Source organism: Macaca thibetana, chromosome 13 (assembly GCF_024542745.1).
Source record: "Macaca thibetana thibetana isolate TM-01 chromosome 13, ASM2454274v1, whole genome shotgun sequence".
NCBI classification, from domain to species: Eukaryota; Metazoa; Chordata; class Mammalia; order Primates; family Cercopithecidae; genus Macaca; species Macaca thibetana.
Genome location: NC_065590.1, coordinates 56,160,368 through 56,187,496, shown reverse-complemented (window position 1 = coordinate 56,187,496; position 27,129 = coordinate 56,160,368). Strand labels below are relative to the sequence as shown.

General features: G+C 33.9%; 2 protein-coding genes and 1 long non-coding RNA gene across 23 annotated transcripts in view; 1 reads left to right on the top strand and 2 right to left on the bottom strand.

The window, feature by feature from the left end:
• NRXN1 (neurexin 1) overlaps positions 1–27,129 on the bottom strand; it is a 1,134,455-nt gene that overhangs the window by 961,438 nt on the left and 145,888 nt on the right. The gene's annotated exons all lie outside the window — the stretch shown is intronic.
• LOC126933720 (uncharacterized) lies at positions 286–4,103 on the bottom strand. Its single transcript, XR_007718717.1, has 2 exons — positions 2,059–4,103; positions 286–898 (listed from the first exon to the last, which is right to left on the bottom strand). It is a non-coding gene; the product is annotated as an uncharacterized LOC126933720 (long non-coding RNA).
• On the top strand, positions 916–2,026 carry LOC126933713 (3-beta-hydroxysteroid-Delta(8),Delta(7)-isomerase-like). Its single transcript, XM_050753769.1, has one exon. It carries the CDS (start codon positions 1,073–1,075, stop codon positions 1,769–1,771), a length of 699 nt encoding a protein of 232 aa, XP_050609726.1. The 5' UTR covers positions 916–1,072; the 3' UTR covers positions 1,772–2,026.

Here is a 27,129-nt window from a genome sequence, read left to right as displayed (position 1 = left end):
TAGCGTGTGTCTGTGTGTGTTAAATCATCCCAGTTTTATAAACAAAGGAATTAAGGCTCAGAGAGGTCATTTAGTAGAACCTCCAGGATCACAAAGGAAGGAAACCAAAAGCTGAGTCTGGTCCAGGTCTCTCTGGCTCCAGAGCGTATTTATCCATTGGAATTATTCTGTCTCTGCCTTCTCTAAGTGGCTTCTAATGCATGTGTGTGTGTGTGTGTGTGTGTGTGTGTGTGTGTGTGTGCATGTGCACCTGGCACATAGCAATTACCAGTAAGCATTTGATAGTTTTGTTTTTGTTTTTGTTTTGTTTTGTTTTTGGTGGCGGGGGGATGTACATGCATCTACTATTAACCACTTACTGGGAAGGGGAATTACTATGTGCCAGGTGCGAATCATATTTATATTAACTCGTTTAATCTTAAAAACAATCTGAGGAGGGGATCTTACAGAATCCCAATTGATCAGGAAATAGAAGATTAAATACATTTTCAGACCTTGGAGAACTTGAAAGAGAAAACAAACAACAAGAACAAAAAAAACGAACTCCAAACCAATTTTACTTCAGAGCTAGAATTTTTCACGTTTTTTTCTTTCCTAATACCAGCTACCTCCCACCATTTGGCCAAATTGGTCTGTCTCTGGCTCTTTATTTAATTATGTTTCTACAGAATTAGATTATCAGAATCAAATTTAATATGTAAATGAAATATCCAAGACTATAAAGAGTTCTACTGTTGAATATCAATTACTAGAGAAAGGTGTGAATAATTCCACCACATTGAAACTCCCTGGCTAACGGCAGCATTAGGGATGATTTATATCTATATTAAAGTTTCAGTTAATGTGAAATAAAATGTATCCTTAGCTTTTTTTTTTCCATTCTCAAAATGACATAAACCTGAATAAATTAAGAGGGGATGAGCCCGAACTGGGGAAGTGACAGAGCGCGAGAGCCAGCCTAGAGAGGTCCCGGAGCCCGTGTCGGAGGCCGCTGCCATCGCGCGGCTGGGTGTTTCTGTTCCCTGTTTTTTTTTTGTTTTTTTTTTTTTTCTTCAACTTCCTGCCTATCCACATGCAGCCATCAGCCCACAAAGACCTGACTACCAATGCGGGCCCATTGCACCCATACTGGCCTCAGCACCTAAGACTGGACAACTTTGTACCTAATGACCACCCCACCTGGCATATACTGGCTGGCCTCTTCTCTGTCACAGGGGTCTTAGTCGTGACCACATGGCTGTTGTCGGGTCGTGCTGCGGTTGTCCCACTGGGGACTTGGCGGCGACTGTCCCTGTGCTGGTTTGCAGTGTGTGGGTTCATTCACCTGGTGATCGAGGGCTGGTTCATTCTCTACTATGAGGACCTGCTTGGAGACCAAGCCTTCTTATCTCAACTCTGGAAAGAGTATGCCAAGGGAGACAGCCGATACATCCTGGCTGACAACTTCACAGTGTGCATGGAAACCATCACAGCTTGCTTGTGGGTGGTGATCGCCTTTCTCCGCCAGCATCCTCTCCGCTTCGTTCTACAGCTTGTGGTCTCTGTGGGCCAGATCTATGGGGATGTGCTCTACTTCCTGACGGAGCACCGTGACGGATTCCAGCAGGGGGAGCTGTGCCACCCTCTCTACTTCTGGTTTTACTTTGTCTTCATGAATGCCCTGTGGCTGGTGCTGCCTGGAGTCCTTGTGCTTGATGCTGTGAAGCACCTCACTCATGCCCAGAGCATGCTGGATGCCAAGGCCACAAAAGCCAAGAGCAAGAAGAACTGAGGAGTGGTGGACCGGGCTCGAACACTGGCCGAGGAGGAGCTCTCCGCCTGCCAGAAGAGTCTAGTCCTGCTCCCACAGTTTGGAGGGACAAAGTTAATTGATCTTTCACACTCAGGCTCATGGGTGGGCACAAGAAGGGGAATAAAGGGGCTGTTTGAAGGCACTGCTGGGAGCCATTAGGACACAGATACAAGAGAAGCCAGGAGGTCTATGATGGTGACAATTTTTAAAATCAGGAAATAAAAGACCTTGACTCTTAAAAAAAAAAAAAAAAAAAAAAAAAAAACCTGAATAAATTATTATGAATTGTGTACTTTCTAATGATAGCTTTTTGCAGTTAAATTGATTAATTAAATGTTACTATCCAATGCCAAAATTATTTTCTTGTGATGACTGGGCAATTGAGTTAAAATTTTCTATGAAGACCAAAGGCAATCCACTCTGACACAAAGTGAATAGTTTTAAGTTAAAGGTGACTTCCTTGCAGTATCCATGGCTGTCATGAAAGTAGATGTTAAAATATTAGATCTATGTACCCTCCTCTTACTTCATAAAACAGAATGAGTTACATAGTTACAATTTACATGCCTCTTTAAGGGCAAGTACAATGCCAGTGCTCGTCTGTACTGGGATAGAGATAACACTGGTAAACAATGGAATGATATTATAAAAAGAAAAACAGAAAAACTGAGTTAGTATTAAAGTTTATAGAACTCAGAGAATGAGGCCAATTCATGCTACTCTGGAGAATTCCAACCAGGTACAAACACACTCTTCTTAAGGAAAAAAAAAAAAAAACTGGGTTATAATTTAGTAAACTTGGCTTCTTGAGGTCTGATGAGATGAGCACAGGGAACCTGCTCTCTCAGCACAATCACTATTAACTGACAAAGTAGTAGAGAACAGGGTCTGTTTCCATAATACTCTCTTAAGCTATTTGCTCCCAATACCCTTTTAAGAATAACTGAAATAAACTACCTTCTCAATTTTTCATTTCAGTGCTAAAATTTACTTTTATAGTTTTCTAAGGAAGTTCACCATGAGCATTGAGTTTCAGAGGCATGTTTAACTTTCTTAGGACATCTCATGAGCCTTTTTCTTTTGTTTTTTCATTGGATGCATAAAACCCCCAACAGATACAGAATATACTCTTCTTTAAACACTTCTGTCTAAGGGACCTCTTCCCATCTCCTATGTAATGACAGGGCAAAAAGACTGAGTCCTAGATGCTCATGGCCCCTGATTAAGACCTGTGGTTGGGAGTTCATGAGACTCTATTTAAACCACCTGCTTAGGTGCCTCATTGAAATCAGTGGGGGATTTTTACTCTCTCATGACACTGTATAAATGTTAGTTCACTAAAGGGAAATGGTTGAGAGGGGACAGACGGAGAACTGTGAAGAAATTAAAGGACCTTTAACGGATTAAAAACAAAAAGCCATTCTGCTCTCCAGGGTGCACATTTATTTAGCTAGATTTGCTTAAAAGTATTCTCAAGCCTCCAAGTTCAATCGACCAGAATGACTTTAAAACATTTTTTTTCTGCTCCATTGGAGAGATATGCCTTTACATGATTATTTTAATGACAATTATCTATCAGGTAATTGAAACGTAAAGCTCATATATAAGTATGGCAGAACCTGTGAATTTTGTAAGTCAAATGTCTCCAGGGTATTTTAAAAAGCACTTTGGCTACATTTTTAAATCTAACCACTCCAACAGACATGAGAGTTATTACTCTTGGGCAAGATTCAAAAGAATTGGTAAAGTTAAAAAGAATAATTTTCTGAAGTATTTTTGACAGCAATTAATTTCACAGGGGATACATGCATTTCCTAAATCTCCAGGAAAATTTTTTCTTCACTGTATAACAAGATGCACTTTTTGAAGAGATTCTTTCACTAGAATGTATAATGATCTGAACTGTAGAAGAAATATAATTAAGTGGACTCATTACTATTTCTTTTAATAAGGTAATTTAATTGCATTTTCCCCAAAACACAGAAAATGTACAGTTATTGTTCAGGCCTAAAAAGAATTAATCAACCTAAGTGTCCATCACTGGATGAATGAACAAAATATCATATATATATATATATATATATATATATATATATGCATTCACACACATACAGGAATACTATGCAGCCATAAAAAGAATGAAATCATATATTTTGCAGCAACATGGTTGGAACTGGAAGTCTTTATGTGAAACAATTCAGAAACAGAAAGTCAAATACTTCATGTTCTCACCTATAAGTGAAAGGTAAATAATGTGTGCACATGGACATAAAGTGTGGAATAATAGACACTGGTGACTGGGAAGGGTGGGAGGGTGGGGGGCGGAATGGGGTGAGGAATGAGAACTTACTTAACGGGTACAGTGTACATTATTCAGGTGATAGTTATACTAAAAGCCCAGACTCCACCACTATGCAATATATCCCTGTAGCAGTCCCTGTACCAAAACTGCACTTGTGTTCCTTAAATTGATACAAATAAAAAAATTTAACTTCAAAAAAAGAATTACAGAAACAGAATTATGGAAATAAGTTCTATACATAGGAATATTATCATTATTTATTGTTAAATAATTAAAACTATTGTAGACAATTGATATTTGTGCTTTTTTAAACTTGGTATTACAAATTGAGATCAAAATTTCAGATAGGCTCATTGACAGCATTTTATTTCCATGTTGGCAATAGTTCTCTTTTCCGAATGGTCATTTGAGGAAACACTGGTTTACTTCTTTCCCCATCTCTCTGTATACACTTAAATTCGAAGTATAAATTGTAAGATTACCTTAAAATTCAATGTACAGTCAGAAAAGAAACAGAATTAAGAAATATAAAAGCTTATCATCTTGAAAAATTAGTTCCTGGCCGGGCGCGGTGGCTCAAGCCTGTAATCCCAGCACTTTGGGAGGCCGAGACGGGTGGATCACGAGGTCAGGAGCTCGAGACCATCCTGGCTAACACGGTGAAACCCCGTCTCTACTAAAAAAATACAAAAAACTAGCCGGGCGAGGTGGTGGGCCCCTGTAGTCCCAGCTACTCAGGAGGCTGAGGCCGGAGAATGGCGTGAACCCGGGAGGCGGAGCTTGCAGTGAGCTGAGATCCGGCCACTGCACTCCAGCCTGGGCGACAGAGCGAGACTCCGTCTCAAAAAAAAAAAAAAAAAAAAAAAAAAAAAGAAAGAAAGAAAAATTAGTTCCTAAATGCCAACTTGGAGATTTTAAGCTAATTTTAAGGCAAAAGAATGTAATACAAATAAATAACAAGAGTTGATACTCTTCAATATAGAAATGCCTTCATGTTCATAGTCCAATCCTCTTTAGGCCTTCAGACACAATGGCATTGTATTTTCTCCCTTTTTAAACTTCATGTGATAATATGTTTTTCTTGCTGACATGTGATCTCTTTTTATAAGGAAATAATTCTTTGTTCAAAAGTGAAGCAATTAATAACAGTCTGAAAGAATTTAGATGACATTGGTTCTTTCTTCTGGAAAAACAAATCAATTCATTGTAATTCTCTTATTCAAAGTTAAAAGGCTGAAATTACTACTTATGTAATAAAATAATGAGGAATTAACAAGCAATATCTTCACAATGACAGAATTATTATTATTATTGCTGCTACTACTGTAATTCTCAAAATTTTTCCTTAGAAACAATTTGGAAGACAATGACACAGTTAAGGTATCCTGATTTAAAAGTAAGTCCAAAAAAAAGATGACTATTAATGTTTTAATCACTCTGAGGAGAGAGAATGGAAAAAAACATAGAAGAATTAAGCTGAAGATACAAGTTAAATCAAATTTTAAAGAACATTGATATGAAGCTGTGACCAGTTTTAGAGGTTTAATTAGTAAGGTAATTACATATAGAGCTACTGATGACACATAGCCTAGAGGTTCTATATTTATGAAAATTAACTTTATTTGTCTAATTAAAAGGTAGTTATGTCACTAGATTTTGAATTGCATTAAGTACAACACATTACATCCTTGTGTCCACCAAAACCCAACACATTCTTAGCCCTGTTATTAACTCAACATAAGTGAGTTGATTTGAACTTTCAAGTTAATTGACAATTTAAGGCATTAAAGTGGAAAGTCTCAACTAATTAAATACATCACTCATTTATTGAATAAACAGTTGGTGAGCATCTGTTCAGGGCTAAATATCATGATAAGTTTGGGAATGCAAAAGTTAGTAAGACACTTAAATGCTTTTTGGCTTTTAAAACAACTTATTAGAAACTGTCATTTCTACATTCTAGGTACTTAATAATAATAATACTGTAATTGGATTCTCCAGAATTATAATAATTTTGCCAATAGGTAAATAACATTTTATACTCAGATAAATCTGTGTTACATCAACTATGTGAAATTTGGAGACAAATAATATAAAAATAATGAATATAGTCATTACTCTCCAAATTCCTAAATTATCAAATTTCCTAGTATAATTATTATTCATTTATTATAAACCCAAATAACCATAGTTTTAATCTTTTAAACTTCACTTACCCAAGTTTAAAATTTCTACCATAGTTTCCACATTGAGTAAAATTTAGTCAATCATTGAGTCTTCTTTTAAAAGGTAGGTGCTCTTTATGTTGTCCAGGCTGATCTCTAACTCCTAAGCTCAAGGGATCCCCCCACCTCAGCCTTATGTGTAGCTGGGACTAAAGGCATGCACCAACACACATGGCAGTTAGGTCTTACTTTGCACCCAGACATTCACAATGGCTTCCTATGTAGTCCTAATTACAGCTCTGTATTTGCGACTTACTATTCTTTTGCATACATCTTCCAGTTTAAGTTTTTCTTGACTCTGTCTTCGGGAATTACTTTCCTATCACCACACTTTTGAGCATGTAACCCATGTGTTGCCCTATTATCTTCTTCCTTTGCCTCCAATGATCTAAATGCTGCCTGGATTCTTGGAAACATTTTCCCCTTTCCTGTACTTCCAAAAAGCTTCTCACCGCCCTTTCATTTTTCACTCATCATATCCCTTTTGCAGGATGTTGTTTGCAAAAGACCATATGCAATCTCTATTTAGCATATATAATTTATCATCAATATCCCAAGCTCTCTGTGGGTAGGACCTATGTCTTGGACTTCTGCACATCATCCTCAGAAGTTACTATACTGCTATAAATAAAATCTCAATATATTTCACTGAATAAGTTAATGACAGTTTTTGAGTTGCTGTGGGAATTTAAAGTACATTCTGAACATATGTGCATTGTAAAAGTGTTAATCATGCTTTATTGAAAAATTAAAATTATTCGAAAGTTGCATTTATCAGTACCATATAGGATAAATCCTTTTTAATCAGAAAAGTCTATTAAATCAGATCTAGCATTTTTGAACTGTTCTGAAACAATATCAAATAGATATCTACGGAATTTATCTCAAGTTTTTGCTCAGTTTATTTCCAGTTTATGCTAACTTTAATCCTAAGCAGGAATGTTATCCTATTCTCTATTATCTTTATAATTTATCAATTTATTATTTAAAATGTCCTATTCCTGTGTGACATTTTACAAAGCAAAAAGTTTTTTCTTTTTTAAAAAAAAGCACTATATTCTCCACTAATTAGCTGACAATTATATGATTTATCATCTATAATATGGCTTTCTTTCAATTTATTCAGATAAGCAGGATCTAACTCGGGCTTATAAGGTGAACAAATGTAGAGAGTTATAAAATATTATGATCTCCCTTCAAGCAGGACTTTATAAATGTGTACAATAAATTATGCTAAGTAAATGAGATAATTATTCATTCAATTTAAGAGAAATATATAGGCACAGGCCACATTGTTAGATCTAGAATGTTTAAGGACATCTCTGCTGTTATATTGCTTCTAATTTCAAATGTATTTAAATTGATCCTTTTTTAGTGGAGAGTCTTGGGAGAAAGGGGAAACTCAAAACATGCAGAGAGGTCCCTAGAAGCATATTAGGGAGCTTCAAAATTTTCAGGATTAATAGTACAGAAGGATTTACAAGTTTAGAAGAATTCACTTAGTTTAAGCAGAGATGTCACATTCAATTTCTTTATTATCCATTGGTCTAAATATATTAAACACTACATTCCACATACTAAAATTTAGAGTATTTTTAAAGGCCTTGTTATATAATGTTCTTGTTCAGTGAAGAATTCCATTTTCATTTCTAACAGGTCTAGGATATGCTTATGTATTTTAATGTTATAAAACTACTTCATTTTCACTGCAGAGAATTTGAAATTAAAGCATAAGAAAAAAAATTCTCATAACAAACCCCACTACTCAGAGACAACTACCTTTAACTCTTTCACATATTTTCCTCCATTTTTCCCCTTTGTGTACATGCATGTGACATAAATTGGTTACTGTTTTATGTATTTTTCGTATTTCTTCTTTACAATGTGAGTCATTTCACAGCCACTATCTTCAAGGAACTTACCATTTTGTGAGAGAGAGAGACGTGAGACCAAAAGATGAACTAAAATGTAATGTGTAATAATGGTGATTGTACACAGTATAACACACGCCTACACAAGGGCCCATCCATCACTCTAGTGGAGTGAAGATATACGTTGTTGAGTTGAGGGTTGAAGAGTGTGGAGCACTTGTAGGAGCTAGCTGATGGGGGTGATTAATGGGGAGAAAGTAGTGATAGTGGGTATTTAGGGTCTAAGGCATACCTTGGAAGTGGCAGAAAACTCACCGTAGAATAACAGAGTAATGTTTGGGCATCGGAGATAAAGCAGAGGTTGATGAGGCTACCATTTTATGCTAAATAGTCAGGTCTTTCCTTTAGGTCAGGACTCGAGAAAATAAAAAAAAGTAAAACAAAACAAAATAAAATAAAATAAAATAAAAATATCACTCTGACTGGTGTTACACCTGAAACTCTCAGGCCTGATGCAGTGGCTCACTCCTGTAATCCCAGCACTTTGGGAGGCAAAGGTGCAAGGATCACTTGCGGCCAGAAGTTTAAAAGCAGTCTGGGCAACAAAACAAGACCTTGTCTCTACAAAAGAATAAAAAATAAAACAAAAATTAATTAGCTGGGTGTGGTGGTGCATTCCTGTAGTCCTAGCTACATGCAGTGCAGAATTTATAAGGACAACAATAAAAACTTGAGATTGAAGCAGGAGGATCATTTGAGTCCAGGAGTAGAGGTTGCAGTGAGCTATGATTGTACCACTATACTCCAATCTAGGTGACAAAGCAAGACCCCATCTCTAAAAACAAAAATATAATTTCCCACTCCCCAGTATGATGTCTAAAAGTTAGATCACAGACACTGGAACCAAATTACTGACTTAGAATTCTAGTTCCACCATTCAATAGCTATTGGGCCTTGAGCACATTAACCGATCTGTGCCTCAGTTTCTTTATAATGAAGCTAATCATAATATCTAGCCCTTGAGGCTGCTATAAGGATCAAATGAGATAACATTTATAAAGCAGTAAGCATGGTGACTGGCACACAATAACACTATATAAACAGTTGTTAAATAAAAGCAATACCCCTGTAATATCGAAACAAACAAATCTTGATATCCAAAATTCCTGCTACAGAATAGAATTCATGTGCTTTGGGGTAATTGCTAATGCAATGTATAGTTATTTCTAAAGAATTTCATGATTATAACATTCTTTAATGAATCAATATAATAATAGTATTTCTATGGATTAATTTAAAGGATTAAGCGTCCAAGCTGATTATAATTGAGCTCATTTCCAATTTTGTTAATTCTGGCAGTTTTGGAGCAGCAGAGTTACTTAGGTTCTGAGTTATTTTTCATTTTGGGTGGGGTGATTTATGTTCTGAATTAACCATGAGCTCCACTTTAGAGAACCTGAAAAAATGTTCAGCAATATTGATATTCTAGAATATTTTTGGCATAAGATACAAATTGCTTGATAAACTGCAAAAGATTAATTTTTCAAAACACCCAGACTGCACCTGTTAGATCATTATTATTTCAGAAATTCCATATTGTACATTGAAAATACCCTCACAAGTATATTTTCTGTATTTATGGCCAAGAGATGGTCACTGGAGATTTATGATGCTCTGCAAAAAACAATGCTGACCTGGCAAGTGCCTCCAGGGAAGGAGTGGCTCAGAATCCAGTGAATGAAATAAATAGCTACTAATTATGGTACTAAGTCTTAACTCCAGCCCACCCCATTGGTTTGTGGCCTAAATGTTTTTAAATACCTTAATTCAATTTATAATAATGCTGCCCACGGGCAACCAATTTGCCTCATATGGTTTTCTAGGACACAACATAGTATTTTGGCACATTGCACATGCTTAAAAAGTATTTGTTAAATTAGTTAAAAATAAATCAAACCAAAGTCATCAACAAAGTCTGTTTCCTATTGAGCCATGAAGTGTTTTGCACAGAATGACTCTCTTGTCTTAGTTCAGATGCCATCTTGATTTAGGATTTTCACTTAGCCAACTTTTCTTACAAGAAATAGTTAATTCCAGTTATTTATTTTTCCCCTAGCACCGTATCTCAGATAGTGTAAACTGAATATCAACAAACACATATATCATACTACCAATTCCTTGTCAGGTACTTGATACACTTTAGATTTAATCCCGACAACCACACTGTTTTAAAATGGGCACTTTTCCGTCTCTTTATTTAGAGATGAAAAACCTAAGGCACCAACAGGGCTATTGGTCACACAAGGAGAAAGGGGAGACATTAGGATTCTTTTCTTCTACATTAACTTTGAAATCGTTTTACTGTTAGCATCACATTTTGAGAATAATTTTTGATAAATGTGGTATGCTTTTATTCTCAAAAGTGTATTTTCATCTCCAAATGAAATAGTAGTAATAAAAGTAATAAAACATTTTATTTCCTTTCATTTTTTTCTAGCAAGATATGGTCTTACTTTTACTTCCAACAGAAGAATTCTGAGTCCAAGAAAAATAATCTTTAACACAACTAACAGAAAAAAGTTGAATCTCATTTCATTTCCTGTGGGGCCCTCCCAGGCCTACATTAATACTCATTGCTACCATTTTGCTTTTCTTTGGTCCATTAAGTAGTCTGACAGTCCTTCATATTTTTATATACTATGTTTTATATACTTCATATTTTTATATACTATATTTGTATGTAAGGAGAAGATGTCCTGTCAAATGTATCTTACAAATAAGCATTACTATAATAAAATTATTAAATAGGTGGATTTAGATGCTAAAACTGGTAGAACCACAATTACAAAACATGTAAAAAAGCCCCATCAGTTGCCCATACAAAAACATGGTGTTATGTACTAGTGAATATGAAATATTTTATACTAGAGCATTATGCTCCCAGCACGTTTTTGTTCTGTTCTATTTTGTTTTAAACAGAAAACTCTCTAGTAATATCAGACTCTTCCCCAAGACAAACTTTCAGTTTGTTTCTTTTGTTGTTTTGAGAGAACATATTTACAACTTAGTTGCGTAAGAGGGATGTATTTTCTTGACATCACTATATTACAATTTGAATCAAAACTAATATGTTGACCATATAACTTCTTTACTACATGTACATATATCAAAACACCATGTTGTATGTCTTAAATTTAAATAAAAACAAACAAATAAAACCTATTTTGTCACAAAATCCTAGTATACCAAATATGGAGATACTAAGATTCTACTAATATACACTCTCTAATCATGAGACAATACATCTAAAGATGAAACATGAGTAACATATATTAGTTCCTCAATATATTTTAGCAATCATTTATTATTAGTACTATATATTCAAATCTTTATCGTAAAATCCAGCAGTTTTTCTCCAATGCTTTTCTTTTTATGTTTTTCAAGCTTGCTCTTGGGAAACAAGATAAGATTTCTACCTCATGCCTAACCAATTACATTAGGCCTTAAAAGCTTAGCTCCTCAATTCAGATTTTATTTCTTTTCCCAATTACATTCTCCCCATGGGATTTTGTTAGAGGTAAGTAGGGACCAACAGAACCAACAGCTTGATATCTAGGCATAAAAAGCCCCAGGAATTATGATTTTGTGTTGGCAGATGGTCAAACTAAGCTAATGGGTGGCAGAAGCAAATAACACCCCAGTTAATTTTCTACCTCAATCAATTCTATTCTCATCTCAGGCTTATAGCACATTGCACTGTCAGCCCAAATTTAAAAAGCAAGCACATTCTCTCACCCTACAGAATGTAGCAACAGATACTGCAACCAGAGGACTCAAGTTGTAAGCAGACAGCCTTGAAAGTGGAAAAGACCCTGTAATTCCGTGTTGTTTATTAGATTGACTGACATAAGCCTGACTCCTGACAGCGATTCTGTCATGTTGTGTGCAGGAGCAGAACATACCTAGCAAGGCTAACTACTCTTTTTCCAGCCCCTCCTGGATTGTAGCTATTAGACGGGCAGGCATGATCCCAAGTAAAGATCTAAAAATTCAAACTGTTGAAACACAGAAGTACATCTTCCTCTTGATGAATATAAAATCCATCTTAGAGAAGAAACTGAAAATAAGATATTTTTTCTACCTAACTGAAAATATGGCAAGGGATTCTTTTGTGTTTAGTTTCTGAGAACATTTCCCAAACCCTGTGACATCATTATCATAACGAAAAATTCCATTCAGGAAGTCACAAAAAATACTGTGGTCTGATGCTGGGGACTATGTGAAATATTTAAAAGCACAATTCTTTACAACTAAAATGTAATTAAGTCCAACAAATTCTTTTTTGATATTTACTATATATTTCCCACTATACTACACATGAGGAAAACAAAGGTGAGTCAAGCCCAGTGCCTGATGTAAAATAAGGATATAAACCTTCTTGGTTCTCTTTGGATTACACGTACATTATAATGCAAAATAAAATATCAGTATTTGCTCATGAGTTCTCCATTTCTTTCAAAGTCATTTTTTCACAGCTCATTATAGTAAAAATCTATAATTCTAATGAGATAAAATATGCCAGTTTGTCACAGCAACTAATATACATTCCAAAATTGCCAGCAATCACATTTGCCTACCGTTCGGCTGTTTATTTTTAAGCAGTAACATGGTAGAAGAGACACATTGCTTCTTTATGTTCTTATAAGAAGATAATTATTCCCATCTATCCCAAAATATTGGTGTTATGAATGAGTTGGGGGTACATACATGAGACCAATTTAAAACACAAAAAAAATGTGATTCTTTTACTGGCCAAAGGAAATCTGTTTATTTCTGTTAAAAGCTTCTAATATTTTGACAGAGTTAAGTTACTTCTTATTTTCTTCCTCTACATATCCACATTGGTAATTGTTACAACTTAATTTTCATTGAACTATTTAAATTTCATTTTAATGTTTTACTGTCTCTTTCTTCCTATTAAAACTTCAGTGACTCATCTAAAGGATGGTGTCCTAATTCAATGTTAATGATGTGCTTGATGTAACCTACTCAATACACACAACCCCTCAACACACACACACACACACACACACACACACACACACACACACACACACACACATATATACACATACATACATACATATCTACACACACAGTTTTTTCTATTGATTATTCTTAAAAAGTTAAACAAAGATAGTGAACACTGCAAACTACTTTTCCATTCTGGTCTCAATGCAAGTTAATTCTAAGGTAGAAAAGATGGTAAGGAGAGTAGTTGCAGGGACTAGATAATCCTACTTTAGCTGCTGAACCTTTTTCTCTGGCTGCTCAAACACTGAACTTTTTCCACACTCAGATCAAGTCCAATCACATCTTTTCTGGATCATCGCACTAAAATGATTCCTTCTTTCTTTGAGATCTTTATGCTTTTAGTCATTGACAACTGAACACTCAATTATATATTTTTATTGGTCTTTTGTTGTTTTCTAAATTCAAATTTTGTCTCCTGCTAAATCTGAAGGTTCTTGAAAACAAGCAATATAATCTCTTCACTATACTACACTAATAGCATTTGAATGGTAATATGCATGTGAAGAGTTAGTTAATGCATACTGGTGAACTGCTTCACAATAATATTCTACTCATAAAACCATGAGTGTACCTTGTTTCAGGGTTAGCAAGGAGCCAGAGGAGCTTAGCAAAGCCATGCTCTATGGGAAGAGTACAAAAAACCAAAAACATTAGAGAATTCTTTTCCTTGGCATCAACTCTTCTGAGATGGAGCCATATAGGCATTCCATAAACGTTAACTGATTGTGATCAACATATTTTACTTCCAAGATTTCACATCCAACCAGCTGCCACTCATCCACCTCTAATGTTAGATTCCAAAAGGACTGCAAGTTCTTTGTTTTCCAGGTTTGCCGGCTTGCTCCTCTGGATTCTGCTTTTTAAGGTAGGAGGCAAGTGGCTGTGAAAAGTAACAGACACTGCTTTTAAAGAAATCTGGGCAAAATAGTTCAATAAATGCCTGAAAACAAGGAGAATTATAAAGTTACTGAAAATAAGAATTTAAAATAGGAAAAACTAATGCATACTAAGTTCTACATTACCAGAGCCCACTTTTACTTGCTTCAAAGTTTTCATCAGTTCCAGGACCCTGCAGGAACCCTCCTGAGGCTGAGTGCCGTTTTAAATTTTCCCTGTGAGTAGAAGGCCCTGTGAAGTAGCTTTAGAAGTTTTGGAAGGTTTACTGGCTTTGGTATTTTGTCAGACAGTTCCTTTGATCAATTGCTGAGCCTGACACCAGAAGCCTCTCCTCCTCCACCTAAACCCTATAGCTCTACAACATCTGAAGTAGTCTCCAGTTTCTATTTTGTTTTTGTTTTTTCCTCAGAAGAAACCAGAAAACCATCTTGGCATCCTGTGCTGGCTTTTTACAAACTCTGTAATTCCAGAACCCTGGACATCAGAAAGACTATCACCTCTTTAAAAGTGACTGAGCTATAAGGATTTAATTAAGGATGATGAAGAAGAAATTGCTCATTCATTTCTATGTTTCCCTTATGCCAACCACAGAATACAATAAATAGTATGGCTGATGAGATTGTTCCATAGAACCTTTCATCAGACGTATTTGGGGAGAAAACTTATAATTTAAAAATAAAATTCTTTAGAATCACCTCTGCCTGGTAGAGTTTTGTCCTTCCTCAAAGATACTCTACCAGGTAAGTTTTTGCTTCCCCAAAGATTCTCATGTACAAATAAGTATTTTAACAGTGCTATTAATACAACATTTTAACAAAAGGTGGGATAAGTAAAGATTTGTTTTTGTTTTTTAGAGCACCATGATGGGTAATTTTTGTTTAATGTGCCAACTTGGTTATGATTACCAGTTGTTTGGTCAAACACTGGTCTAGATGTTGTAAAGGTACCCTGTAGATGTGACTGACATTTAAGTCAGTTGACTTTAAGTAGAGCAGGTGACCCTACATAGTGTGGGTGTACCTTATTCAGTAAGTTGAAAACCTTGAGATCGAAGACAGGTTTCTCAAAGAAAAAGGGATTCTGCCTCTAGACTGCAATATAGAAATTCTGCCCGAGTTTCCAGCTTTCTGAGTAAAGACAGAAACATTAACCCTTACCTGAATCTCCAGTCTGCCATCTGCCCAACACATTTTTGACTTGCCAGGCACTACATGAGCCAATTTCTTAAAATCAAGCTATATACATACACATATATATATCTCCCCACCTCCCTGCAAGGATAAATATACCTATACCTATATTTATCTGTCAGAACACATACACACACACACCTGTTTTTCTGGAGAAGCCTGACAACTATATGTATTGAACCCAATGTCTGAAAGTATCTGTTTATAAGAAAGCCAGGAGAGTTTACTAGCTTATTTGCAGTTATTTCTAATTATTTTTTCTCTCTTAAGTCAGTGTATATTGCTAGACATTAGTCAAGACAGTATAATTTCAGGAGTTCTGAACAAATAAAATTTTCTCCCAAATAAATGTTTTTATTTTTCTTCCATAATGCTTTAAATGTATGTGTTAAAAAGTCAAATCCCTTCATTTAATAATCTATGAGCAGATATGATGATGTAATAGGTAGCACATTAAGAGCTAAAGGAAAAGAATAGGGAAGGATAGGAGTTGGGGTGTTGGGGCAGCAGGTGGGACCTATTTGCCAAGTTCCTCTTTCTCAGTTTTGCCCGTGGTCTAGTCTGTGAAGAGATGAATAAATAATTAGAATTCTCTCTTTCCATCGTTGTTTTTCTTGCTATTCTGAAGTGCCTGAATATGCCTATAGGTAACTGTGGATCAAAGTATCTGCTATAGGAAAAGAATCTTGTCATGTTGTGTTATGGTCATAATGCTACAGAAAGTAGCATTAAAAGGAGGTGCTGAGGAATGCCCATGGTTGAAATGTATTTGTGGCAGGCTCCAAGTCCTGTCATCCAGTAGTCCACACAAATTGAGCTATGGAAGAAATAAATATACATTTTTCAACATTGAATTAACGATGCCTCTTTTCCAAGTACTCTATAATAGCAATGGAAATGAATTCCAGGGTTGTGCAGGACAATGGCACAGACAAATGGCTCTCTGCTGCATTTCTGCAGTCAGATAATGGGAACTGCAGAAACATTTGCTTTGGAGATACATTATATTCAATAAGCAAAGAAGCTTTTTTTTTCCCTTTGAAGTTATCCACAAGAGAGAAAAGATCAGAATTAGAATGCTTTATAAAAGTATTTAAAACTTTATATGTTGACACCTGAGAAATGTAGCTCCACTCACCCAAAATCAGGTTATCTCTTTTAATTTCTCTTCTAACCAACTGAAATCAGGAGTATATGTATTCTGGAAGGCCAAGACAATATTACATTTCTTGTTTATCAAGTTAATTAAACCTCAGAAAATAAAGGTATTTTGTAGAAGAGTCATAGTAGTGCTTACATATTACATGTCAATCTTCACAATTTTTAAGCATTAGAATATAAGCTCTATTAACCACTGTGTCTCCCACAGATAGAACAATGCCTATGATACTCATCTTTGTTTTAGGAGTAAATGAGTCATTTTTAAATGACATGAAATTGTTTAATTGTCATTATCATTTCTGAGGTTATTCATATTCTAAATACATGTTGACTCCAAATGGCCAAGAACTTGCACGAGGACAACAGAAGAATCAGGCATCCTGCATTTTGTCTTGCTTTAAGAATAACAGAATTTCCTTCCTAGACATAAAGAAACAGAGTTTGACTGTGAACACCAATTATGGAACCTAATTCTATAGAAATACACTGAAAATAATGGTGTAAATCACTAAAGCAAGTTGATAACTCACAACAAACATCAGCATGGGACTGTACCAAATGGAACCATCCACAGGTTCGCTGCCTCAGGTAACAAGCTTTAAGCAATGCTTGTAATAAGCCCTTGGGAACGATTATGACTAGAGAAGACATGAGTAGAGTCTACGTGTCTAAATGGCATCAGGACATAAAGAAGTCAAGAAGTGCAGACCAGATTTGGCAGCTAATTATAGATTACTAAGTAGCATCATATTATCAATCATATGAATTTATTAAATCAACTTTGAAACTTTATTCAGATGAACTTACCCAAATTTCTTTGAGACAAAGCAAAGGGAACATATTTTCCTAAAAGATTTGCAATATGAGTCCTCCTCTCTGCTTAAAAGCATACTACATTAAAATATCAGACTGATACGTCATCTCATCTTAAATATTTCCTATAAGCTTCATCTTCCTGTTTTCTTTAGCAATCTATTCCCATTCTGTCCTTAGAAAGCAAAGAGTATTTGATGCTAATGTATTCTGTTGCAATATATACACATTTCTCCCTTGTTCCAGCTTTCCTAAAGAAATGAAAAATAGCATTGAACCATGTTTCTGGCAAGGTAAATGCTATTTGGCTATAAATTTTCTGTGATTTAGCACGTGATTTTGGTTGACAATTTCTACTTTTACTATGCAGTATAACTAATTAAATATTAAGAGGCTTTGTTGTCATGCTGCTGATAAAAATGACACTTGCAAAAATTACTAATGACTAATTCTACAAGAAAGGATATGTGGGGTTTTCTTTCCTACCCACCAGGACTTCTGAATTATGGAAAGTGAGGTCTGGACAAGATAAACAAGGCTGGAAGAGTGGAATCAGGGGCTGGACCCTGATTTGAGTTAGGAGATTTAAATCTATGTGCTTATCAATAGATTTAAATGTTAACCAAATAATAATATCCCTGAAATTGTATATAATTAAGAATACATAAAATTTACATTAGAGGATAATGCCTTTTAATATAAAATTATTATTCAAACGCTGCAGTAAATTCCTGAATAATGTACAACTTTTCAATAAAACATCCACTCAAAGATCTATTATTCAAAACAAAACACTATTTTCATGAAAACTGACTTAAAAACTTAAAGTAGAATTTATGAATTTCTAAAGACTGTATTAGGTTACATTGCCTAACATTTCAAAATCAACCTCCTAACATTTAAGTAGATTTTCAGTTACACATTTACTTTAAGTAAAATATGGTGGAATTTTATCACTAACATCAGACACGGACAACCACATTTAAAACCATCATTACATTTGTTTTTCCAACTTTTCCCCTGGTTAAATTCAAAAAGTTTATAATAACTTCATTTATGAAATTCCTACTATTCGTCAGGTATTTTCCATGCATTATCTCTTGTTTAAAATAATGCTTTCAGTATTTTATTTAAAGAAAATAAGTTTCAAAGAATTTGTGTAACAGCCCAGGTGACACAGCTGGTATATGGCTGAGCTAGAATTTAAACCATGTTTATTGGGCTTCAGTGCAGTTTTCTCCCCATGTTCCCCAGACAGAACCAGCAAACCATAAAAACTTTTATAAGCACTGGATCTCACAGAAAAATTGAACCCCAAGTTAAAGACGAACCCACAGGTGTCCACAGTATTTTTATTGTCACCGTGAGTAGTGTTCTCAAATTCCTGAGAAATAATAATTTTGGGGATCTGGAAATAAGAAATTGAAATTCATAGCACTTCTTAGAAATTCCTTCAAGCATAAATTATTATGTACCTCTAATAATATTTTGTTTTTAGGTAACAATGATTTAGTTATAATCATAAATTGTGTATCATTTTTCTGTAACAGACATATATACAAAAGTGTCAGAGGTTTTTCTATTAAAAAATATATGTTTTTTATTATTAAAACATATTGTGAAAATATTACGTATATATTTTTATAACATCAAAATATGCTTACCTCACATACATATTTGGTAATAGACAACTGTCACAGAAGGGAATGTTAACACAAAATAAACGTCCATAAAAATTATTTTTTAAATTGTAATATAATACTACAGCTATTTAATATTTAAATGCTATTATTCTTAAAATGAAATTTTGAAGCACATAAACTAACTGCTCTGAAAGTCTTGACCTTTGTTTTGTGACATATTTTCTATTTACAATTTTCTTTTCATTTTACATTGACATTAGTTGAATAATTAAGAGTAAATCCAAAATGGTCTTCATGTTAGGCATTAAGGTGTGTATATTGATTCATATAAGCTAATTTTCTCTTTGAACATAATAGTTTCTAGGTTTATCCAGAGTTTGGTTTTGGCAATGAAACTGACATTGCTTTTAACTGAAGTTTTTAATCATTTTCAGATTTCATTTCAAAGTAGTTCAAACATTTACATCTTTTTTTTTTTTTTTTTTTTTTTTTTTTTGCATTTTAAGTATTTGCACACAACTGTACCCTACAGCAAATATTCAAACACTGGAAAATATCTGTGAATGTTATTGGATAATATTAAAATAATGTAAAATTTGAATTGCTCAGAAGCACTAATACTACACATAATCAAGTGTAGAAATTGTCAATTCAAGGATACATTTTGCCCCCAAAACTTGTTTCTTAGGACTCTATAGGATTTATATAAAGTATTTTATGTGTAAAAACAAATAAACATGTTTTGTATTTGCAAGTATGATTACTCACTGTTAGTAGCAGAATAAATTAATTGTGATTTAGGTAAACAATAGAATACTATACCACAATGGCAATGACAACGACAATTTAGAACATAATATTCAAGTCTCCCAACACAGAAGCCTACATACTGTGATGATTCCATTTTTACAAAACACAGAATCAGGCAAACCAATGTACTTTGTTAAAGTCGGAATTTTGATTACTTTCAGGGGTGCAAAGTGTAACAGTCACGAAGAGAACACCAGGATGGCATGCTTCTGGGAGCTACAAATATTCGGCTTCTTCCTAAACATGTGTGTGCATTGAGTTTGTGAAAATGTATTTCTCTGTATTCTCAGTATGCTTCATTTAAAAAGTTAAAAAGGTAAATATAAAGCACAAAAACATGTTACTTCAAAACTTATGAAGAAAGCAGCTTACCTTTTGAACTAGTTGCTGCAGCAGACAACAAATTAGAAGTCAAAAAGTTTTTTAAAAAAATTTACAGGAAAAATCATTCAGACTCCTATCTTATCATTAGATATAAATGGACATATTGTTTGGTAAATGTTATTTTCTCAACCATGTTTTAATCAAAGCTCTATTAAATGTATCCTATTTATCTTAAGTCAATTTGGTTTTTTAGCAATTCAAATTTTCTTACATTTACACATATTAACAGTACCTAAATGAAGACTTAAAATGAACTTGAGAAATGAGCTTTCAAATAATGTATTTCTGTGACTCAAAATGTTTGTTTGTGAGCAAAGCAACTCCAACATCAACTTCTGCTAAAAAATAAATTTAGTTTTGAAGATCTATATGAAGAGTGGAAACTAGACTAAATATCTCACTAGAGATCATGTATTCATGTTTTGCAACCCCACTATCCATCACTGTAGCTTCATAGGAGACGAATACGAACCATGTTTTCCAAAAGCATCTTTCCATGAAAGTGTAGTAATATCTACACTTGAAACTCTATGATAGTTTGAAACTTACTGCTCACGGGTACATGAAACTCTGCTTTAAATTGCAGTAACATAGAAACCCATGGGTTTTAATAATATTGTTTAATGGATTTTACCAGCTGAGAACATACTGGTTTTTAAAAATATATAATACAAAGATTTTTTTTCTATAAACACAAAAACAGCAATTGAAGGGGGAGGGAGTGAAAATTCTGTCTTATGTTCAGTGTTTGGAAGCAAAACATATGCTCAAATTTTTGTTCTTTGCAAGTAACTTATTTGTGGAAGAAAAAGAAGGACTGTGAAAATAATACAGAATATCTTACAAAGGAGGTTATTTTCAAAGAAGAGACTTACGAACAATATAAAATGAGACTTTCGGTTAAGTATCTAATATTACTAAGAAAAGTGAAATTCCCATAAAGTCACATTCTGTAACTATAGCAACCTTGCAAGGTAGCACAAAAGGGCTCATCTTTATGCAACAGTTTTAGAATATCTATGATCCTGAATGTGACAATATGTACTATCTTTTCTGGTCTGCTGTGAGATCTTAATACATAGATATTATGAACTATTCCCAATGGTTCATTATTTATCAGTCAAGAAAATTATATCTTAGAAACATGTTTAAAATTAAAATGAAATCCATTTAAATTTAAAATAAAACATGTTTAAATAGTTAAACTTGCTAAGCATAAACTAACAAAAAAAAAACCCCACAGGTGATACCAATATTGCTATTTTAAACATAAATAAAAATATCATACTTATTTGTACGTTCATTTCCAACTACTATTTTTATCCCTGAATAAGAAAATCTCATCAAAGTGCTATGATTTCCCCATAATGACAACTTTCAAAATGAAATTTTCTTGGTCTCAAAGCACACAAAACTCCGACACAATTGAATGAAAATGTAAAAATGAAGTTGTCCCAGGAGATGTGAAGTCATACATATCTACTAAAGCCAGCAGAGAGCATCATTAAAAATTCCCATGGTAGACACAATGTGAAAGATAATTTATTCCATCTAAATATGCCTGATGATATTAGAAAACAATCTACAGTAAGAACTCTTGGAGAAGTTGATAGGTGTCTTTTTGCTCAGAATGTCTAAATTGTAAATATTTCTATACTCACACACACACACACACACACACACAAACACACACACACATCTATACCATTTAGTTTAGTCCAAAGGGATTTGAGTTAGAAGTGCATTATAGATAATTGTCTCTCCTCAAATAACTCTCTGTGGGGGAGAACACAAAATAAAATATCTAAGGGAACTCACCCCACAGACTAAGTATAAAGAACTCTGTAATTTGGGTTGTATGAGCTTTTGGTTTTTTGGTTTAACTAATACAGATATTTTTATTTGACCATTGTATAGACTAGTGAATCTATTTTTGTGCTTCTTTTTAAGTAGTCTACTGGGGAGTATAACAGACATACACTGCTGACTTAATTAATGTGAAACCAAACACAAAGGTGTTTATCCAAACACTTTTACAACTAGCTCGATAACATGTACTAAAAATAACAATGAAGGCCCATAGAAATGAGAAGAATGAAAGGAAAAGAGGTGGTAGACAAATAAAGATAGAAATTTACTTAATATTTTTCAACATATATTGTCAAATTTTTATCTAGATTCTTCTTTCTGGAATGCAATAAAATGATAGATTGAACAAAGCAGTGGAAAAATACAGGATCCCAATTTTGGCTTTTTTGTTTGTTTGTTTTATGTAATACTGTGGTTTCTATTCAAATAAATATTTCTAACTTTAAAAAAGGTAATTTGCATTAGGACACACAAAATTTCTATGCAAGGAATAAATTAGACAATCTCATAAGATTTGAGAAGTAGAAGATTACAAACAAAATAGAATTATAGGTATGACTTTGAAGGCCAAAGGGAAGTTAGTTGCTGCTTAGAAACAAATTGTATTACTAAAGTCTGTGTTCTATCAATAATCATTTGTGTGGCTGGGTGGGAGTGTTTGTGTGAAACAGACAATATGTCCATCTGAGAAACAGTAAGCTGATTGAACAGCCATCAGATTATTTGCTCATATACTGCCTGGCAAATTTTAACTGTCCTTTGAGGATACAGTTTTTAATTTTGTTCTTTTTGTGTCTAATAATAGCTATATTATACTTTGGAGAGCCTAAAGTCTAGAATATTCAAAGACATAAATTAGGGTTATTATCTCAATCATGAATTCATAAATGTGTTTCTCTCATAAGCACATCACTGGCCCTGTGTATTCACATATTCTTCCTTAAGCAAAAGAACTAGTCAGTTAAATTTCAAAGAATTTTTAGAATATATTAAATGTGGATGAGAACTGCAATAGAAGATGGGGTATTTAATGTATAGTTGTCAGTGTTATTCATCACTTTTAATAATACATTTTCTTGAAAAGGCAATAAAATTAAGAATGAATGTTACTAGCTTTATTTTATTCACTTTATGTTTTCAGTATCCAAAGTGGATTTGACCAACTACAATTATGTTAGACTGTTCTCCATTTCTAAATAAAGTTCTGATGTTGGAAAAGAATATTTTCCATCTCTCTTCTACTTGATCCATTAGAGGAGTTAAGTCTACTTTTACTTTCTTGGATTGCCAAACTCTACATACAAATTAAGCAGCTAAATATTTCCAAAAGGAATACCAGTTTCAGATACATACTAGGCTATTTAATACTGTTTTATCGAGAAAGCTGGCCATATTTGTAAATATTTAGAATGGCAAAGATCTTCAGAAATATTTTCCTGCTCTAAAAAGATGAAAAACTCCTGGCACATTTCTCAGAGTGGGATAGAAGCTGGAAAGGCAAGCAGCTTTGAGAAAATGGCTCCAACCATTTTAATGGATCATTAAAGTCTTTAGTCTTTAATATCTATGAGTTTATTTAGTCTTTTATTACTCTTTTAATTTCTATGAGTTAAAATGATAAGGCTGAATTGTGTTAAGGGATATCACATCTTTGAGCTTGCAATTTAGAATATACTTTTCATAATAGCAAATAACTATTATTTATTTAATTTTTCTATTGTGTTTCATTCATTAAATTCATGTTCATGGTTGGGGAAAAGACGAAACTTAGTCACCAATATGAGCGTGTTCAGCAACAGACTCAAGGTGATCTCTAAGTAATCATGCTTTTTATTTAACCTCAAATTGTTTTACTGAATTCCAAAGTTGTTGGCACCAAGACTCATACGAAATTGTAAAATAGTTATTTTTTTCATCTTTGCTTTCTGGAAAATAAAACCAATATGGTACCTTTTAAGTAAAAAAACAGTAGAAAAGGCTGGATAATCAGTGGTATTTTTATTTTTATTTACACGGTCTATTTTCTATTGGTCACCATCTCTACACTAAGAAACAATGATATCTGTCTTCTTAATCCTTCAAGATCAGTACAGTGTCACAGGTGACTGGAAAAAATGACAGAAAACTCTTAAAAACTGGGAGAATGAAGTACAGAGCTTCAAGAAAAATTTTATCAACACTAACCCCAAGAAAAAGTATATCAACACTAACCCCAAACATTAAAACAACAAACAAACCAAAAACACAACACAAAAACCTTTGGAAATTATAAAAGAAAGAAGGCACTGGTCAAGATCAAACAATTAAACAGATTGGAGGGAAAGAAAGTACATGAGATTTGATTGGAGGTAGCTGACTCCCAGTTGATTCCATTTTTGTAAGGGTCTTATGCCACAGCCGGTACTAAAGAGAAAGAACAGCTCAGGGCTAACGTGGAAGTGAAAGAAGTAAAAGTAGGAAGGAGGACCATAAAATTAGCCAAGTAACCTGGAGAGTTAAAACAGTCTAGATATTTTTTCTCCTTTCCTTTCATGCTCCCTGTTAGCTTTTCCTCCCTCTCTCTCTCACTTTCTGCCTTACTCTCTTCATTCCTCTCTGCAGAAAATCATGAAGTGCAATAATTGTAATACACCATTAGCTTCAGAAAAAAGTATAAGGTTGCTTGCATTTTATGCCAAAATATGTTTTGACAGTGATAATTTCTAATTGCCCTGACAATGTACTTTCAAAAATCATACAAAATCAGAACAATATGCAGTTACTCAATTTGAATTCTGTGGCTTAACTCTTGTTTGATTTTCATATGATAATTAGCATAAATCACTACCTACATTCTATCTCTGATTAAGAAATGGCTTCCCTGAACCTGATGGATAACTATCTGTTGAAAGATTTTGCTTTCCTGTTTTATTATGTTCTTATGATTGCCACAGCATGAAAAATATCCATGTTGTTTGGAAATATCAGATTGTAATACATTTAATTGGTACTCTACTTTACAGATCCAACTACCATAGCCTAAAAAGTAAAATCTAACCTTAACACAGACAGCATATTGTCATCATGTTTAATCATACCTTGATCATTTCTCAGTCTTTCAGCAAAAAAGGTCTTGAAACATGGAGATTGGTAAAGAATTTTAGCTTCATAAACTATTGAGTCTTCTTAACTGCTTTTCATGTATTTAAAACCCCATCAAGACTTGAAATTGGCTTACATCAAATGTGCCCTCTTTCTTTTTGACTTTCCATCAGACTGGAAGTGTTCTCTGAGCTCTTCAAAATACTTTGCTCCTGAGTTATTTGTGTACTCTTGCATGTTAATATGCTGAGTTGCTTAAAGATAGTAACCACGTTTTGGTTTCTTCGATGTCTCCCACTCTACTTGTCACTGATTTGTACACAGAGCAAAAGCTCAATAAACATTCCTTAAGTTCATGCAAGTAAAAGTAATTTGTTTCCCATCTAAACAAAGGAAAACCATGTCTGATGGCAGCTTTCTTTCCGATTCTACCTGTTTAACCTCAAATTAAACATAAGAAGAGGTTGTGGTATAACTTGTATATTATTTTCAGAAAAAAAACATAAGTTTTTAAATTCAAATGTAACCTGTAATTAACTACAAGCTAATTTATGTAGTAGAGCTAAAATCCTTCTTATTGGTAATAGCTTTTCATTTAAATATAGAATAAGACTTTGGTTACACGATTAATTTATGTTGGAATATCATACTTTTAGTAAACTTTAGAAAATGTAAATACTAATAAAATGTTATAAAACAAATTTTATAAAGCATTCATAAACATAACTGCATATAATATATAACCACTTTTATTAAAATATAGCATTTAGAATATCACACCAGGTTATTCCTTCTTAAACATTTAAGTATTTCCTTTCAGCTGCTTTTCAGTAACTAATAAAAATGCCAATTTTTTCTAAACATACCTTTAAAATAAATCTAATTTATAAGTATTTAAAATATTTTTAATAATGTTGCATGTTAGTAACTTCCTACTTTCTATGTGCTCATTCCGTAACATGAGCTTCAGGTTTTCCTTTAATATAGAGGCTTAGTTTTAGCTCAAACACACAAATGTGCACTGGGCAGAGTTCTCAACTTATATAATGCTTCTTTATCTTTAATATCATGCATCACCTACTTCCAAAATTCCTTTTACTATCTGCTTTGGTTAGCAAAACAGATGTGTCATCCAGCAGTGTTATTAATTAGAATTCATTGTAAAAGGTGGTGAAGGGAGTGAAACTCTAACCTTAAAATATATTTTGGATCACTCTGCTTCACAAAACTTAGAGAAGACATTAACAATGTCCTTTAGAAATCAATCACTCAATAAATGTAGCATATACATCTGTTATCTATATCACATAATAAAAGAGTAAAATGTAATTAAAAGATTGAAACTGACTTATCTTATTTAATGGAGGACATTTAAAGAGTGAAAATGTACTTCAAAGTTTTACTTAGACTTTTTTTTTTTTTTTTGTGAATCATTAGTTTTGTCAGAACATAATTATCCTTAGCTACTCTTCAAGGGTATTTAATACACACCCATATTTCAAAGTTCAGATCAAATATATCTGATATTTGTCAGTCTACATAAGTATGAATGTGATTATTGTAGTAGAACTTTTTGTTCTTCCCAAAATAGTATCTTCAGGGAAAATTTTCTTTTCTTTTTTTTTTTTTTTGAGATGGAGTCTCGCTCTGTCGTCGCCCAGGCTGGAGTGCAGTGGCGCGATCTGGGCTCACTGCAAGCTCCGCCTCCCAGGCTCACGCCATTCTCCTGCCTCAGCCTCCCGAGTAGCTGGGACTACAGGCGCCCGCCACCTCGCCCAGCTAATTTTTTTTGTATTTTTTAGTAGAGACGGGGTTTCACTGTGTTAGCCAGGATGGTCTCGATCTCCTGACCTCGTGATCCACCCGTCTCGGCCTCCCAAAGTGCTGGGATTACAGGCTTGAGCCACTGTGCCCGGCCTTTATTTTCATTTATAATTAACAATTAAAACAAAAAACATGAACAGAATCCTACACTGAAAAATTCATTTAATTATCAC